Source organism: Aethina tumida, chromosome 3 (genome assembly GCF_024364675.1).
Source record: "Aethina tumida isolate Nest 87 chromosome 3, icAetTumi1.1, whole genome shotgun sequence".
Taxonomy (NCBI): Eukaryota; Metazoa; Arthropoda; class Insecta; order Coleoptera; family Nitidulidae; genus Aethina; species Aethina tumida.
The window spans coordinates 31031467-31046229 of record NC_065437.1 but is presented as its reverse complement, the minus strand read 5'-3'; the positions used below and the strand labels follow the sequence as shown (position 1 = coordinate 31046229).

At 32.1% G+C, this 14763-nt stretch overlaps 2 protein-coding genes and 1 non-coding gene across 3 annotated transcripts; all 3 read right to left on the bottom strand.

The window, feature by feature from the left end:
• Positions 1–341: 341 nt before the first annotated feature.
• On the bottom strand, positions 342–12958 carry LOC109599887 (alpha-L-iduronidase). Its single transcript, XM_049964661.1, has 11 exons — positions 12816–12958; positions 12618–12755; positions 9714–9901; positions 9424–9519; positions 9052–9358; positions 7705–7908; positions 7334–7504; positions 6676–6907; positions 6239–6441; positions 3865–3986; positions 342–619 (listed from the first exon to the last, which is right to left on the bottom strand). Exons 1-11 carry the CDS (start codon positions 12956–12958, stop codon positions 507–509), a joined length of 1917 nt encoding a protein of 638 aa, XP_049820618.1. The 3' UTR covers positions 342–506.
• Trnah-gug (transfer RNA histidin (anticodon GUG)) lies at positions 12441–12512 on the bottom strand. The gene has a single exon. It is a non-coding gene; the product is annotated as a tRNA-His (tRNA).
• A 510-nt stretch (positions 12959–13468) lies between the features above and the next one.
• Positions 13469–14084, bottom strand: LOC109599905 (protein transport protein Sec24B). Its single transcript, XM_020015957.2, has 3 exons — positions 13950–14084; positions 13654–13828; positions 13469–13593 (listed from the first exon to the last, which is right to left on the bottom strand). Exons 1-3 carry the CDS (start codon positions 13968–13970, stop codon positions 13556–13558), a joined length of 234 nt encoding a protein of 77 aa, XP_019871516.1. The 5' UTR covers positions 13971–14084; the 3' UTR covers positions 13469–13555.
• Between the last annotated feature and the right edge of the window lie 679 nt (positions 14085–14763).

The window sequence follows — 14763 nt, the reverse complement described above, 5'->3', positions numbered from 1 at the left end:
CAATAAAATGTTCGGATAAACTAAATTCGCATTGTTATCCCATTACCTATATCAAAAAAACTTTGTATGCTAACATCGAAGTGTAATTTATATTCAACCACAGGCTTTCATCGGAGAGGATTATTTTTTAATTTATTTCTCGACTGCCTCCCTGCAGTGTATTTGCTTCGAGTGAATACTTTCTGCATGCGGATATTTACTGGAAATCTCTGTGCAGTGATTAATGTAACACGCCCACGCCATTGCAACGCTTACAACTTAACTTTGTAGCTAATAAAATTACAACACTTTCAATACGCATGCTTTTTGTTCTTAGAATACCATAAAATGAGAAATGCATATTCAATAAGTAGTACATTTATTTAAACAATTTCAGTGGAAGATGGTGGAACGGTTTACGACGTCTTCACGTACATGACGAGGGGACGAACGAAGGTCGAACGCTGAAATTTTGAAAGGGTCCGTTCAAGGTATGACCCCGGGTCATAGGAATGGCTGTCTGCGTTTTACGGTCTACTTTCTGGATAGTAAACCGTTTCGGAATAGGAACCGGCCCGATCCCAATAGTCGACAGCTCTTATCCTGTACCAGCCGCGGGTCTTCTCACATCCTCCATCATCTGGAACAACAAAATGGACCTCAGTGTCTTAAAGATTTAAACAAAATACTCTGAGAAATTGTTTGGAAGTAAATAGGCGTAGTCTTACTTATTTGATGTGTAATGAGAACATTAATATTAAAGTTTAAATTGTAAGAATTTATACTGCAAAATTTGTACTTACTACTATACAAAGAATAATTGTCACTTGACAACAAAAGCAAATAGTAGTTTATCCGAATAGTAATGTATATGTATATCATTTGGGTAAACCAAGTAAGCTAATGGAAACGGCTTAGAACGCTTTTGAATAGCAATTTAACCTAGTTTGACAACAGTACAAATTTATGTGCATATTTACAAGTGTATAATTTAAATCGCATTCGTTAGTAATATATTTTTGTAAAGAAATAATAAATTCAAAATGCAATTTACCCTTCTCGTGCCAATTTTTAAAACTACATACATATTTAAAATGAATCGTATTTAAACTGAAATAGAAATATCAAGTTTTGAATCATACGGACTTACCGTGGATGCAATTCAAATTGTTTTAGTCGTAAATCTAATGGCGTTTACCTTGTCCCTTGAGTGGGTACCAACTAAGACTACACAAACCCATTAATTGTGAAACTCGCACACTCATTTCAATGAGATTTATAGAGAATTAACCCGCTAACAGACTCTACTTACATAATGCAATAATATTTGCCGTTGAAGTTGTGTAGTCATCCCCATTTCGTTGAATGAGGGTGAAAACACTTATTACACTAATTAAGGTTTTCGGTGTTTATTAATTACTCGTTCCACTCTTGCCAAGGTGAATTACAAACTGCATAATTAAGTATCCCTCGAAACTGCTCGACTATCACCCGCGAGCTTTTCCAGTCATTTGGATACGGATACCCCATCCATTGTTAACAGTTACAAGAGACCTGAATTTCGTTGCTTTTGATTTTACACAAACAATGCGTTGTATTTTTACCTTTCAAGTTAACTGTTAGGAAATTAATTATCGTTTTGTGTTTACGCGCCATTTTATTCATAATATTTACAAAGCCAAAAATAAACCAAATGAAACAATTATTGTTGAAAACAACAAATTCAAGCAAATCAAATTAAACTAAATTTATTTTAAAATTTACAGAATGATAAGAATTTTGTGTGTATCCTTTATCTCGTGAAGGTTTCATCTAAAAACACTCAAGTGCGGACAAAAGGAGTTTCGTGCCGGACTCACGTGATCCAGAAATCCGTTATGTTGATTCAAAACATGATCCAGACACTTACATTTTGTTTAAACTTGTTATTGGCTAATAGAAAGAAACGATCTCCGTTTTACAACTTTGCATCTGCACGTACGAAATTCATTTATCGGAAAATTTCATTGCCAAACTGGAGCGTACGTCGCCAATTGAAAATATGTCTGGCAGTCTGTGAAGTTTTACCCTTTTTTTTCGTTTTTGGTCTTGTTTTGTTCGAGCAACTTTTACCGATATGGTATACATAAATTTTACAGGAAATTACTTGGAAACTAATTTAGAACGGGTGAATAGTCTAATGCCAAGCTAGGTGAAAACCACCACCGATAATTTATTTATTAAAAGTAAATGTTTATATTATTTTATTAACTTCAGAATGTTTGTTAGAATTTTCTTTTGTAGAGATTTACTCTGTTTATAAATAAAAAAATAAAGATCATCTAATTTTAACAAAATTTGGTATAGTTATACACATGAGGACAAAAACTGAAGAGAGGAATTTTTCTACTACAGATTTTTTCAGTATTCATTTTAAGGAGGCTTTAAAAATTGCCAGTCACATAGAGTCTAAGTGAAATTCTTGAAGAACGTGGTCTAGAAAAGTTTGTAGACGCCACAAAAAGTACCTTTATCAAGACGTATATTAGTGGTAAAAGTATAGAATATTTATTTAATTGTTACAGATATTACTTAATGTTTTCCCGTTGCAAAATCTGAACAAATCAATGTACTGTAAGATCGGTTCATTAATCATAATGATCATTATATTCACAGTCTTTTACTTTTTTTAATAAAATATTTGATCTGGAAGTGGAATATTTTATTAATATTCATAAAAAATTAATAAAAATGACTGAAATATTTCAGTATTTTGTGGCGTAACATTTTGACTATCTCTGATGGTCAAGTATATATTAGAAAACATGGCGGAGAAAAATGAAATCGACAATTTTCGTGAAGTATACATTGAATGAGATCCTATGGTGTATAATAACAGGTAATTTTCATTAAGGACATTTCGACCACCCAACAACATATCCAAAAATTGTGGAATTTCATTTATCGACTTAATCTCTAAACCCCAAACTGTGCACCAAAAATAAATGAATTCTAATTAGATCTATGTATATGTACCATATCAAAGGTTTTCAAGCTGTTTGATGCATTTTTTGTTCATTTATTGAAATGCTACATTACGATCCGAAAACTGTTCCTTTCCAGAATATGTAGAACGAAATTGATGTATACAATGACTAAATGATTTTTGATCATTTCTAATTGCAGGATGTCAGGGCGAAATGGAAATTATTCTCCCTGACATACATAATAAACATTTCCGTCATTTGTCCAAGTTGAGGATCGGCCGCGAGCGCACTTGTGCTGTTTCAGCAGTGTGACACTCGAAACAGGGGGCGGCCACAACGTATCGCCCGTCATTTATTCCGGTCGAGTCGCAAGCGTCTACGAAACTACTTCTGATAAGCACCCGTCATCACCAACTGGTTACAACGAGGACTTAATTAATGCATTTCGGTCCTGGACGATGAAATTCGGGGCATTCGTTTTGCACTCCACACCTGTCATATTGTCGCTCACACATTAAATCACTCTTTATAAAAAGTAGATTTATTCCGTAATATCAAAACGCGCGTTGAATTGGTTGTCGCTTCGGAGTATCGGTTCGTTTTCTTACAGAACGTAATATTAAATCAAATGGAGTTGTCGAGAGTAATACTTTCAAGGAGGCTTTGAGAAAAAGTTCAAAACAAATTCAATTTAATGGAATATTACATCTTGAAATACCTTGTTTCTGTTACAAATTCATAAACGATCAAAAAACTTCTTTGAGTATTATCAAAGTGATTCTGTTCTTGATTCTAAAGTATTTATTAAAAATGTTACTTTGTTGCAGTAATTTAATTCTCCACGTTTACAACGTACAATAACAAAAGTGTTGTTATTATAAAATGCTGTAACTCTATTTACTTTTTTGTGGACCCATACCTCTAACAAAGTGATGGTAGGACAAAAACACAGTGTCCTTTTTCACATTAACCCTTTGGAATTCTGTGGGCGAGTTTCCGGGACAGTCGATGGCCTGTTCCACTTCATACGTTCGGATGCACCTAAAACGAATAAACACATATGCACAAACATATTTCACGGGACAGGTTGGTGGTGACGTGCATCTCGTGTCCAATTGTTACACTCAATTTGTCACCACCGGCAAAAACAAAAGCATGACTGGCACGAACGTCGCGATTTATGGACTCGATGAGGATTGCGAGACTGAATGTGGAACGAGTTGCTTAGTTTTGCGACCGTAAATCGTATGGGTCATTTGTTCGAGATGTGTATTAATGAGCATTTGTAGGCCATTAAACTAATTCATGTTACTGCTTAAATAAACTTTCTCCAAACTTGCATTGTGTCCTCAAAGGGGATATCTGACGGATTTGAGTGTCATAAACATATCATGGGATAGACGGGAGTAAATAATTCAATGCAAAACTTTCACGTTGATTTACTTATCTGAACACCTGGAGTTCACCGCCCGACTGTCTGGAAGGGAAGTGCATCCTGATAGGAAATGCAGGATGTTACGCGAGGGTGTATCGATTCGGTTATCATATTAGAGATAAAATCGGTCTCCTGGCTGGAAATTGACTTGGAAATGGTGAGAGTCTGGCGAAATTGCCGTATACGTTCACCACCCCTCAACCGGCACGACTCGTCAATGCTTATGACTAATTATCCATGTTTGATAATTTAGTTTCTGATAAACTAGTAAAGTAGAATTTCTGCTTTGCGAAACGTTTATTTATTTAAATCAAGTTTGACAGTTACTGGAAAAGTGTCGACGTAAATTCAATCCAATGCACGCCCACGCACTCACACGCAATTTCAAATTATTTAGTTAACTATGAAAATGTAGTTGTATAAAGTGTCTTTAATACTTAATCTTCGTTATACCTATACAATATTCTAAAGACTGACAAGGTGAATAAGTAATTTTATCCTTAAATACAATTATTCTGAATAAATTATTAAATAACTTACTTTCAGTATTTTTCATTTTCTTAGTATATATTTTTTAATAAACTTCAATGATATTTCTCAATATTTACTTGGAAACTTCCTTTCACTTCAAAGGAAGGAAAATAGAGATTTTCATTAGTACAATAATAGTATAAGGCAGACCATCACAAGCTGGGAAAGAACTTTTCGACAAAATTCAAAAACACCTCAAGTTTGTGCCTCACGAAGATAAGTTAAAACGCAAAAAGTATAGCAAAACGTTTAACCTCCGAATTTTTTTCTCGTAGGTCAAATAACATATTTTTAAGAAGAGCTTTTTAATTCCTATACCACACATTGCTTGTTAGTTATTGAAAATCGATTTATTTTAAAAATCCTACAATACCGTTGTCGAAAAATTCAAAAATTTATTATTTTTATATATGATTTAATGATCACTACAATTATCGTTAGTGGACTAATTACAATCCAACTATTTTCCACGAGACACACACACACAGAGGCCCAGAATTTGAGAGAACGACAAATACAATTATTTAAATGGCTCCTTTCCAGGATGCAAAAAATGAAGGGATGCAATTAAATATCTTCCTCGGTCACCCGACTTGAGTCCTTTAGATGTTTTGTGAGGATATAAAGTTTAAAACACCTCACATGATCTACTCAACTACGAATCACAGTCGTATAATGTGAAATGACACTACAAGTACTCCAGAATGTACGACAACGGTTTGATGTTAATCTGAATCACTGTATAATAAAGCCTTTTTTTCGGAGTATCATTTTATCCCCATTCTCATTTGAAAAGATTTGTTTATATAATATATAATTATGATATAATTATACGTTAACAGCAATTATTATATATGTCAATAATAATCATACATAATTTTGATTTTTTCATAATCTATGGGCTGATGTTTATTCTGTGAATTTTATAGAAAAATGATTATTTTTGACAATTATAATTAGATGTGTACAGCAGTTTAATTGATAATAAAAATGGGAAGGACTTTGGTTTGATAATATAAAAATTTTGATTTCTTCCTGATTTGTAGACTGATTTTATTCTGCAAATTTTATGGAAAATGATTATTTTTAACAATTTTAATTACATGTTTACAACAGTCTTTTATGCTAATAAAAAGGGAAGTGATGATTTATAGGCTAATATTCATTTTCTGTATTTTATAGAAAAATGATTATTTTTAACAATTATAATTAGATGGTTGATAAGGAAAAAATTTTGTGTTTTTATTGAAAAATTCTTTGCCAATCTGTAACGCCTGTCGGAACGTTTCAAATGGCCCACCTTATATATTGATGCAAATATACTTACTGGGAATTTTTCTGATTGTACTTCCAAGTTAATAATACCTCACTGCGGGTCACATTAAAAACATTAATGGAATACACAGTGCCAGGATAATTGTCTCCATGTGTGCATAAATGTATCAAAGCGACACTTGGTATTGACATTAATACGGAAATGTTAATATTGACCGAATTAAATTCGGTCGGTCCACGAAGTAGAAGCGGCTCCTGCAAAATTAAACATTTAGGTCTGGTGGATCGATGTTTTAATAGAATCTGTTCATAATATCATATGCCTGATTAAATTTAGTAATTACTAAACAATAGGTACTGCTGTACAATTTATGGAAAAGTAAGTTTACATTGTTATGTATTCGGTCTAATTAACGCTAAATAGAATTTTGGTCTCATATTAATGTTAAATCAATACTAAATTATTAGCAACAACTTAACAATTGTTACCTCAACGTTTCTCATTTCATTTCTTGTATGCAAATCTGGGAACACTGGTTTCCCCATCGTCCTCCACACGGCGTAAGGATTCGTCTTCTCATTATCCAATATATAGACCACGTATTTGGGGCCATGAAGCTGTTCAGGCAAATTGTTTATAGACACCGTGACGTTGCCTATGTATTCGTCGTTTATTTGTGTACCGTTTGCAAAACTCATTAGGATGGAGATCGATGACTGACTGCAAAACAGGGATAATGATTCGGGTAGGAACAGGAATTTGCTTTTTAGGTATCATTGTTTAAGGATGTTTCTGACAAGTATCTGTTACATAGTGATTAACATAAATTAAAATAATATTATAATAGGACTTGAGAAGTGATGATTCATTAAGTAATCATTACTACCAAAACGTTAAAATATAACACCTCAAATATCCAAGTACAAATTTTCCCAAAATCATTTAAATGTTATTAGTGGGTCACGAGGCTACAAAATTGCAAACACCCCAAAACAAGTGAAACTCTGCTGTGCCTCCGCAAACGCCGAATTAATTTTTCCACGACAAAAGATAAATCTCCCCACCCGAAAATTATTTAATAACCGAATAAATAGATGGATGGATGGTCTTGCTTGATGAAAGAATGAATTAATTAAAAACACTTACCGTCTTCTCCCCTGGTTTCTGGTGGCCAAAACGGTTAAAAATGGATCGTGATTAATTCGGTCCTTTTTCACGATATTTTCGCCTTTCAGGAAGGATAACATGCCCATTACGCCGTACACGGGTTTTTTAATAAATTGTCGGTGCGGCGGGTGCGTGCGATTCATCTGAAACCTGATCAGCGAGCTAGACTGGGTGGATTTATACAAATTATGCGTAAATTAGTTTCTTCGAGGGAAATTGTTTCAACCATTATTCATATCGCCGCTTACTGATACGAGGGAAGCATCTAATTAAATATTAAAACTTCTACCCATTTATTTTTATAATGACCCACGTAACAATTCTAGGGTCAAATAGGAAATAGTACATACCTAGCAAACAAAGTTCGTTGAGTGAAATAGAAAGGGTGATAATTCAGGAAAGCGTTATCGTTGCTCACCACCTCTATCTTCCACTTCCTGTCCAGTCGCACTGATTTATAATAGTCCGCGATCACTTTTACAACATTTGCCGCGTACCTCACGTCCGCTCTCCATTCCTCGGCTCTGGACCATGTTTTTAGCAAGTCGGATTCACTACAAAACGGAGAAACTAATTTCGCAGTCAAGTTTCCAGATTATATCAGTTAACTGACGATCTCTTGTAAATGGATGTAGTTTTTAATTGTGATACTCTGTATATTTATGACGTATAAATTACTGTGACATTTAGACATTTAAATTAATTAAATGTTTAATTCCGACATGACTGACAATGAGCAAGTAATAAAACGAAGATTCCCAAGTACAGAGGACACGGACACTGAGGATGATTTAGATGACGCCCATCTTTCACTAATTGAAGAAGTCCTTCTATTGGGTTTGGAGCCTGAAGGTTTCATCTCGTTTTGGAACGACACAATCTCTTTGGCTTTACGTGGCTGTATACTGATTGATCTCGAAAACAAAGGTAAAATTATATTGGAACCCGAAGGATTGAGGAAAAGGGCCCTTTCAACCAGAAAAATCATTGTAAAACAAGAAGGCTCAGCGGGTAACATAATTTTAGACGAGGCCTTAAAACACATAAAAAGTGCAGATTACTCAGATAATGTCAGCAATTGGATCAATTATTTGAACGGCGAAACGTGGAATCCAATAAAATTAAAGTACTACATAAGGAATGTCAGGGAGAGAGTTTCTAAACTATTGGTTGAGAAAGGAATACTGACTGTGGAAAAGAAAAATTATTTACTTTTTGATATGACTGTGTATCCATTGCTGGACGACACTGTTAAAAAGTCTGTGATAAAAAGAGTTTGTAACACTTTACTAGATAATTGGGCCCATGATATTAATCTAATTAAGAAAAAAGATCTAGCATTGGTGTTGATGGCACATAAAAGTGGATCAATGGAAAATGTCTTTGATACGTTGCAAGACGAAGACTATACCACGGCCAAAAAAAGAATAAAGCAATTATTGAACGCTGATTTCAAAAAAGAAGAAAGTAAAAGCAAGTCAAATAGTATCATGTGGGCCGTGTTCGATACTTTGCTAAACGAAAACTAATTTATCTTGTCTATTAATCGACAGAATTTAATAAACTTAATAACTGTTATATAGTTTTTAAATATATTATACAATATAGTGGAAATAAAGGCAGCTATACATATATACTAAAGGTGTTCAAAAAGTATCATAAATTAATAAAATATTCCAGTCAAATTTCCTACTCACTCATTGGCAATACGCATTTTTCTCAAATTAGGAAATTCGTCGTAAATCTGATCCAACAATTGTAGTGAGGCATTCATGTGTCCCTGAGGAGTACCGTCGCCTTTCCTGTGAAACGAAAAAAACTGCACGGGACATTTCGTCGTGCCTACTTTATTACAGTGTTTCAATAACCCCCAGCACAAGGGATGGTATTTTGGGTCACGAAATAGTCCGGCAGGTCCCCCCAGTTTTAAGTTTCCTAAACTACTGTACTTGGAGAAAGCAGTTTTTAAACCAAGAAAGCAACCATCTACATAAGACAGATATTCTGTAATTTGTATTTATTTATTAATATAAGTAGTATATTTTAAGTATATTCTTTAAGTAACTAACCTCCAAGAGTAAAATTATAAATATTATATGATTTTAGATCTGGCTCATTCCAAGTTTCAAATCTCCATCGTTTCAGTTGCCTACTACCATATTTATCTGTAAAATAATACATATTTCAATTATAAACATTAAGATAAATTGAATTTGCCCAACGTTCAATGTAAAATGTATAAAATCCTAAAAACAAATAGGAAATAAACGGTGTTAAGGAAAACCTTAATTGGGTCTAAAAGTACCACATCTGTGTAGTATAATCGTTATCTATGGAATAATATAATTATGTAACTTACCAAGATACCTTACAGCGATTTGTTCGGCAAGCGCGGCCCAATTAATATTTGATTTATAAGTAGCATTGCGAGGATTAAGTGTAATAGGGTGGCCCATTAACTCAAAACCAGGTCTTAAATTGTATTTAGTTAAGTGATCAATTAAATTATCTAAATACTTAAAATTATAGGAGTGTGTAGCATCCGTCCTGAAATAATGTTTCTGTTATACGAATTGTTATTTTGTAATTAGTATTTTTATAAATAATTTAATATGTAATTAACGTATGGCGCTTGGAAAAGTAAATAATTTCCTTCAAACAGAACTAAATACATTATCTCATAACGTTCTTAATTATATTAAATAAATATTATTTAATACTAGATATTTTAAATAAGAGAGCTCAAGTTTCTCTAACTAAATTAATTCCCATTAACTTGTTAATTGTTTAATTATTAAAACTGGCAAACTAAAATTTAATATAATTTTGAAAACAAAAATAGAATTGCCAAATTTAAACTTTAACAGTAAATTAACAGAAAGTCGTAAATAAAATAAATTATTTAGACAGACTTAATTAATCAGATTAATAAATAAATAAATTTTATATTCCATTATGTCAAATAAACAAAAAAATAAAATATAATAATATTTAATCAATATTGATTCGTTCAATCAATTACTTATATATTATTTATCAATTGTGCAGTGGTGCAAAATGAAATATTTATTTACTTGTTACCAATATTACTTAATGTTTTTCATGATTTGTTGCAAATCTGAACAAATTTAATTAACTGCAAGATCGATCCATTAATCACAATGATCATTATATTCAAAGGTTTTTATTTTTATAAAATCAATTTGAACTGGGAAAAATATGTGATATTTTATTAATATTTATAAAAAATTAACAATAGCACAAATATTTCAATATTTTGTGGCATTATCTTTGACTTCTATCACTGGTTAGCATCTTTTAGACATAGAATCTACGAGACTGCTATGTGTCAACAGGAATTTGTTGCGACTGCTCCTGTATGGTTTGCTCTTGACGGTTTTTGTTCAGATGTTACGGTCTACTACATCCTAAAGATGATCAATAGGATTTAGAATGGGGGAACGAGGTGGCAATCCAAGCACAGTTTCTTATTAGAAACCACATTTAATAAGACGTGTGTTTGAGATCGTTGTCTTGTTGAAGTATCATCTCATAGTCGGCAAATGTAAATATGGTGTTTTACAGTATATCACTGTCTTTTAAACGATTCACTTTACCCTCCACTTGAATCAAGGGTCCATCTTTAGGTCGAGAGAAGCATTCTCAAACTATAATGCTTCCACCACCATGTTTAACCATAGGAATTTGGTATTTAAAATGGTATCGTTGATCCATTGGCAAAACAAATTAAATTTACTTTCGTCACTCCAAAGATCAGTGTTCTATTTTGCAAATTCCATACGGCACAGTCTGTTTTTATTTGATAGCAGTAGTTTTTTAACTGCAGCTCGGCCACGTAGTCCCGCATCAATAAGGAGTTTTGTCACTGTTCTGCTACTAACATCTAGATTAAATTGTGTCGAAATTTCCTGTGTGATTTGTCTTAATGTTTTGAGAGTATCTTTGAGGGAGAACTTTTTTATAATTTTGTTTCTGAATTTACACATCACTCTGGGTAATATTTGATGTTTTTGTCACGTCACATTGCGTTCGCCCACTTTCACAAAATTCAACTACTCGTTTCCTAAATTGAAGTGAAACATAAGTCAAAATACGATTAATTACAACAGATAAAAATACTAGAGGATTAAAATCCAATTTTTAAAAATATTTTATACTTTTCACCACTGTACAAATTATTGAATTTTTAATGTTAACGCCAGAAAATACTTTTATTTCAAACTCAAAGTAAAGAAAGGAACTTTCGAATATAATTTATATTATATTCTACGTGACAAAGAAATTCCAACACCACGAAGGGTGTGTTCAAATTTAATATAATTGTGGTAAAACATAAACATAACATAGATGTTATCTCAAGGAGTAAACGATTAAAATTTGAAAATAAAATATCAAAGATTTAATTTTTTTTTCATAATTTTGTTAATAATGTGTCTATCGTGGTTATCTAAACACTGCCCAACACGTCTTGGCAATGCCAAGTTGGCATTGATTCAATGAGGTAGTTTATTTCCTCTTGAGGTACAGCCAGGAAAAATTTCCTAGCCTTCAACTCATCATATCCCAAACAGTTCTATGGGTGAAAATTGGGGAGTCTGGTTCCCGTAGATCTATAATTCGGTCTCTTTCAAATTCACTTAGCTGGCTATAAATTTTACTTACTCGCATTTTAACATGAACTAAACATCTATATTGGAGCCAACCAAATAGTTTTTTAAATTAACAAAAAAAAAGAATAACAAAATTTATTTGAATTGTAGTGAAGAAAAGGTTTTCATGAGAAAACTTCTACCAATCATTATCAAATTTTAATCGTTTACACCCTCTTCTTGGTGTAGCAATTTCTTTGTTAGTGTCAGGGAAATAAATATAAATTTTTTTTCACAAATTAACACATCTTTCGAAAGTATACGAATTCTCTCCTAAAATATATCATTTCCTGATTATGGTAAATAAAAAAAAATAGTTGAATCTTACTTTAGAATATATGCATAGTCTGAACATATAATAAAAAAGGTTACAGTGAAAAATAAAAAAATGTCTCCCCGTGACAATGTTTTCACATTGCCGTGACCAGGATTCGAACCTGGGTTACTACGGCCACAACGTAGGGTCCTAACCACTAGACGATCACGGCTATCGGAGACGTTGTTAATGTTGTCTTCAACTAGCCATAAATACCGTATTTCCGCTCTATATCATTTAACGATAATTTATATTGATTGATTGATCCATTACTTACTGTGTAATTAAATTCAACAGCCAATGTATCCTAACATGTCTTATTCCTTTATTTGGCAGAGATCCAATTAACGCTAAATTAATTTTCTCGTCCTCTCCCAATAAAAACTTGTACGCTTCCTGTTTTGGATCCGGTGGACTAAAAATACAACTAACTAATTAATCATTTCAATTAAACCTCACATTTCAATTTAATTACCAAAGTCCCGTGCTTTTCCAAAATTGCTTGAGCCGACCACCATTATAACCGGCGTCAATTTCAACATTGTAATGATACTGAATTGAATGGCCACTTTTAATTATCAAAGCCGTTAATATCGCCAGTTGGGTCAAATACTGCATTTTACCACATTTAATTATATTTCTTTGTAGTAAATCGCAAACTATGGGTATTAATCAACGGAATGGGAGGCTAATCAATTGTCCAATGATTTATACAACAGAGCAGGAGCGTATTAAAAAATATTGATCCACAAATGCATTGTTATTGTGCTATATTGCAATTTAATAAAATGTTAATAGCGTTAATAGTATTAGCAATGATTATTACTAATGAAGGAATAACGAAATTACAACACATCTTAATTGGGAATAATTTGAAAATTTAATTACTGAAATGGTTTTAGTGAAATCATACAAATAGGAATACAAATTATATTCATAGTTTATTAATATCGCAAACCTTAATGTATACATACTACTACTGTAGTGGTAAACTAGTGGTAAAATGACATACAATTATGTTTCATTTAATATTTATTATCATAAATAAACCAGCTACTGTTGTTGATCAACTCATAATGATCTCCCTAAACATACTGAATTGTTGGTTTCAAATGAAACATATCATAATTAATTAAAAATGTGTTTATTAATCTTAATCTAATAGTACATTACTTGTTATTGGATTCTATTATATATAAAATATCATCGTAACCACTAATACGCAAGATAATAGGGAGATGCATAAGCATAGCCTAGAACATAAATATACATTTATTATATCTATAAATAGACTATCTATCAATAATAGTTACCTAAAGAAGGGTATCCATAGTAGTAACTACTAGCGTAGTAAGAAGGATAAGTTACTGCATAAGGAGTAATCCATTGTGGATTGGGCTTAGGTCCGGGATTCGGTCCTGGCAGTGGTCCAGGTATGGGAGCAGGTGCTGATAAACTTATCGCGAAGAAAGAGAAAATAAGAAATAGCTGAAAAAAGTTACAATCTGTTTGACAAAAATATAATTTACGATTTAATTACTAATAAAATTTTGTTATATCAAAAATACACTTGTAATAAGGATTTTATAAAAATTAATAGGGTACTTACCACTGCAATAATCTTCTGCATGTTGTCTTGAACACAAGATCCTTGACAATGACAATTTCATCAATTCGCTATTTTATATTTATACCCAGTGACCAAGTTCTAAATATTGCCTCCATGAAGGAGTTATGGGTCTTTCCTCAAAAATCACTTCTTGTTTCATAATAATATTTGGTTTCGGAAAAAAGTCTTTAAGATATAACTTCTGTTTATATATAGTCATATAATACTAATTTCAATGTTATATAATAATATATATTAACAATATTAAGAAAAATCAGAAAATGGTTCCATTTTTTACGATTTAATGCTTTTTATTAACATTATCAATAATTATTGCTATAATAAAATTATTACAGAAATTATAACACAAATTATACTTCCATGGTGTAAGTTTTCAATATTTAGCTCCAGCTAAGCACTCAAAATTTGAAAATTATATATTTGAACAATTTTTAAATCATTAAATCAATCAATTAATCATTGCTGTGGAATATCCCAAATATTAATATTAAAAGTATGATGTTACGCATGTGATGTAATTATTTATCAATGGAATTTCTATGGGTGATTATTTCCTGTCAAGTAATATTCATTAGTTACTTTAATTAATTCTTGTTTAGGCTCAGTGCAAATATAACACCTATTTTAATGTATTTTACTCACCTTGATTCAAGATAAACATGGCTTTATGGCTCCGCTAAATTGTCGTAGTATTATAATGAATGTAAACAAAAATTAAGCAAGGTTTTTTAATCCCAACTGAGAATGACAAACACAAGTAAATTTGATTTAAAACTTTCTAATTTTAACTAAA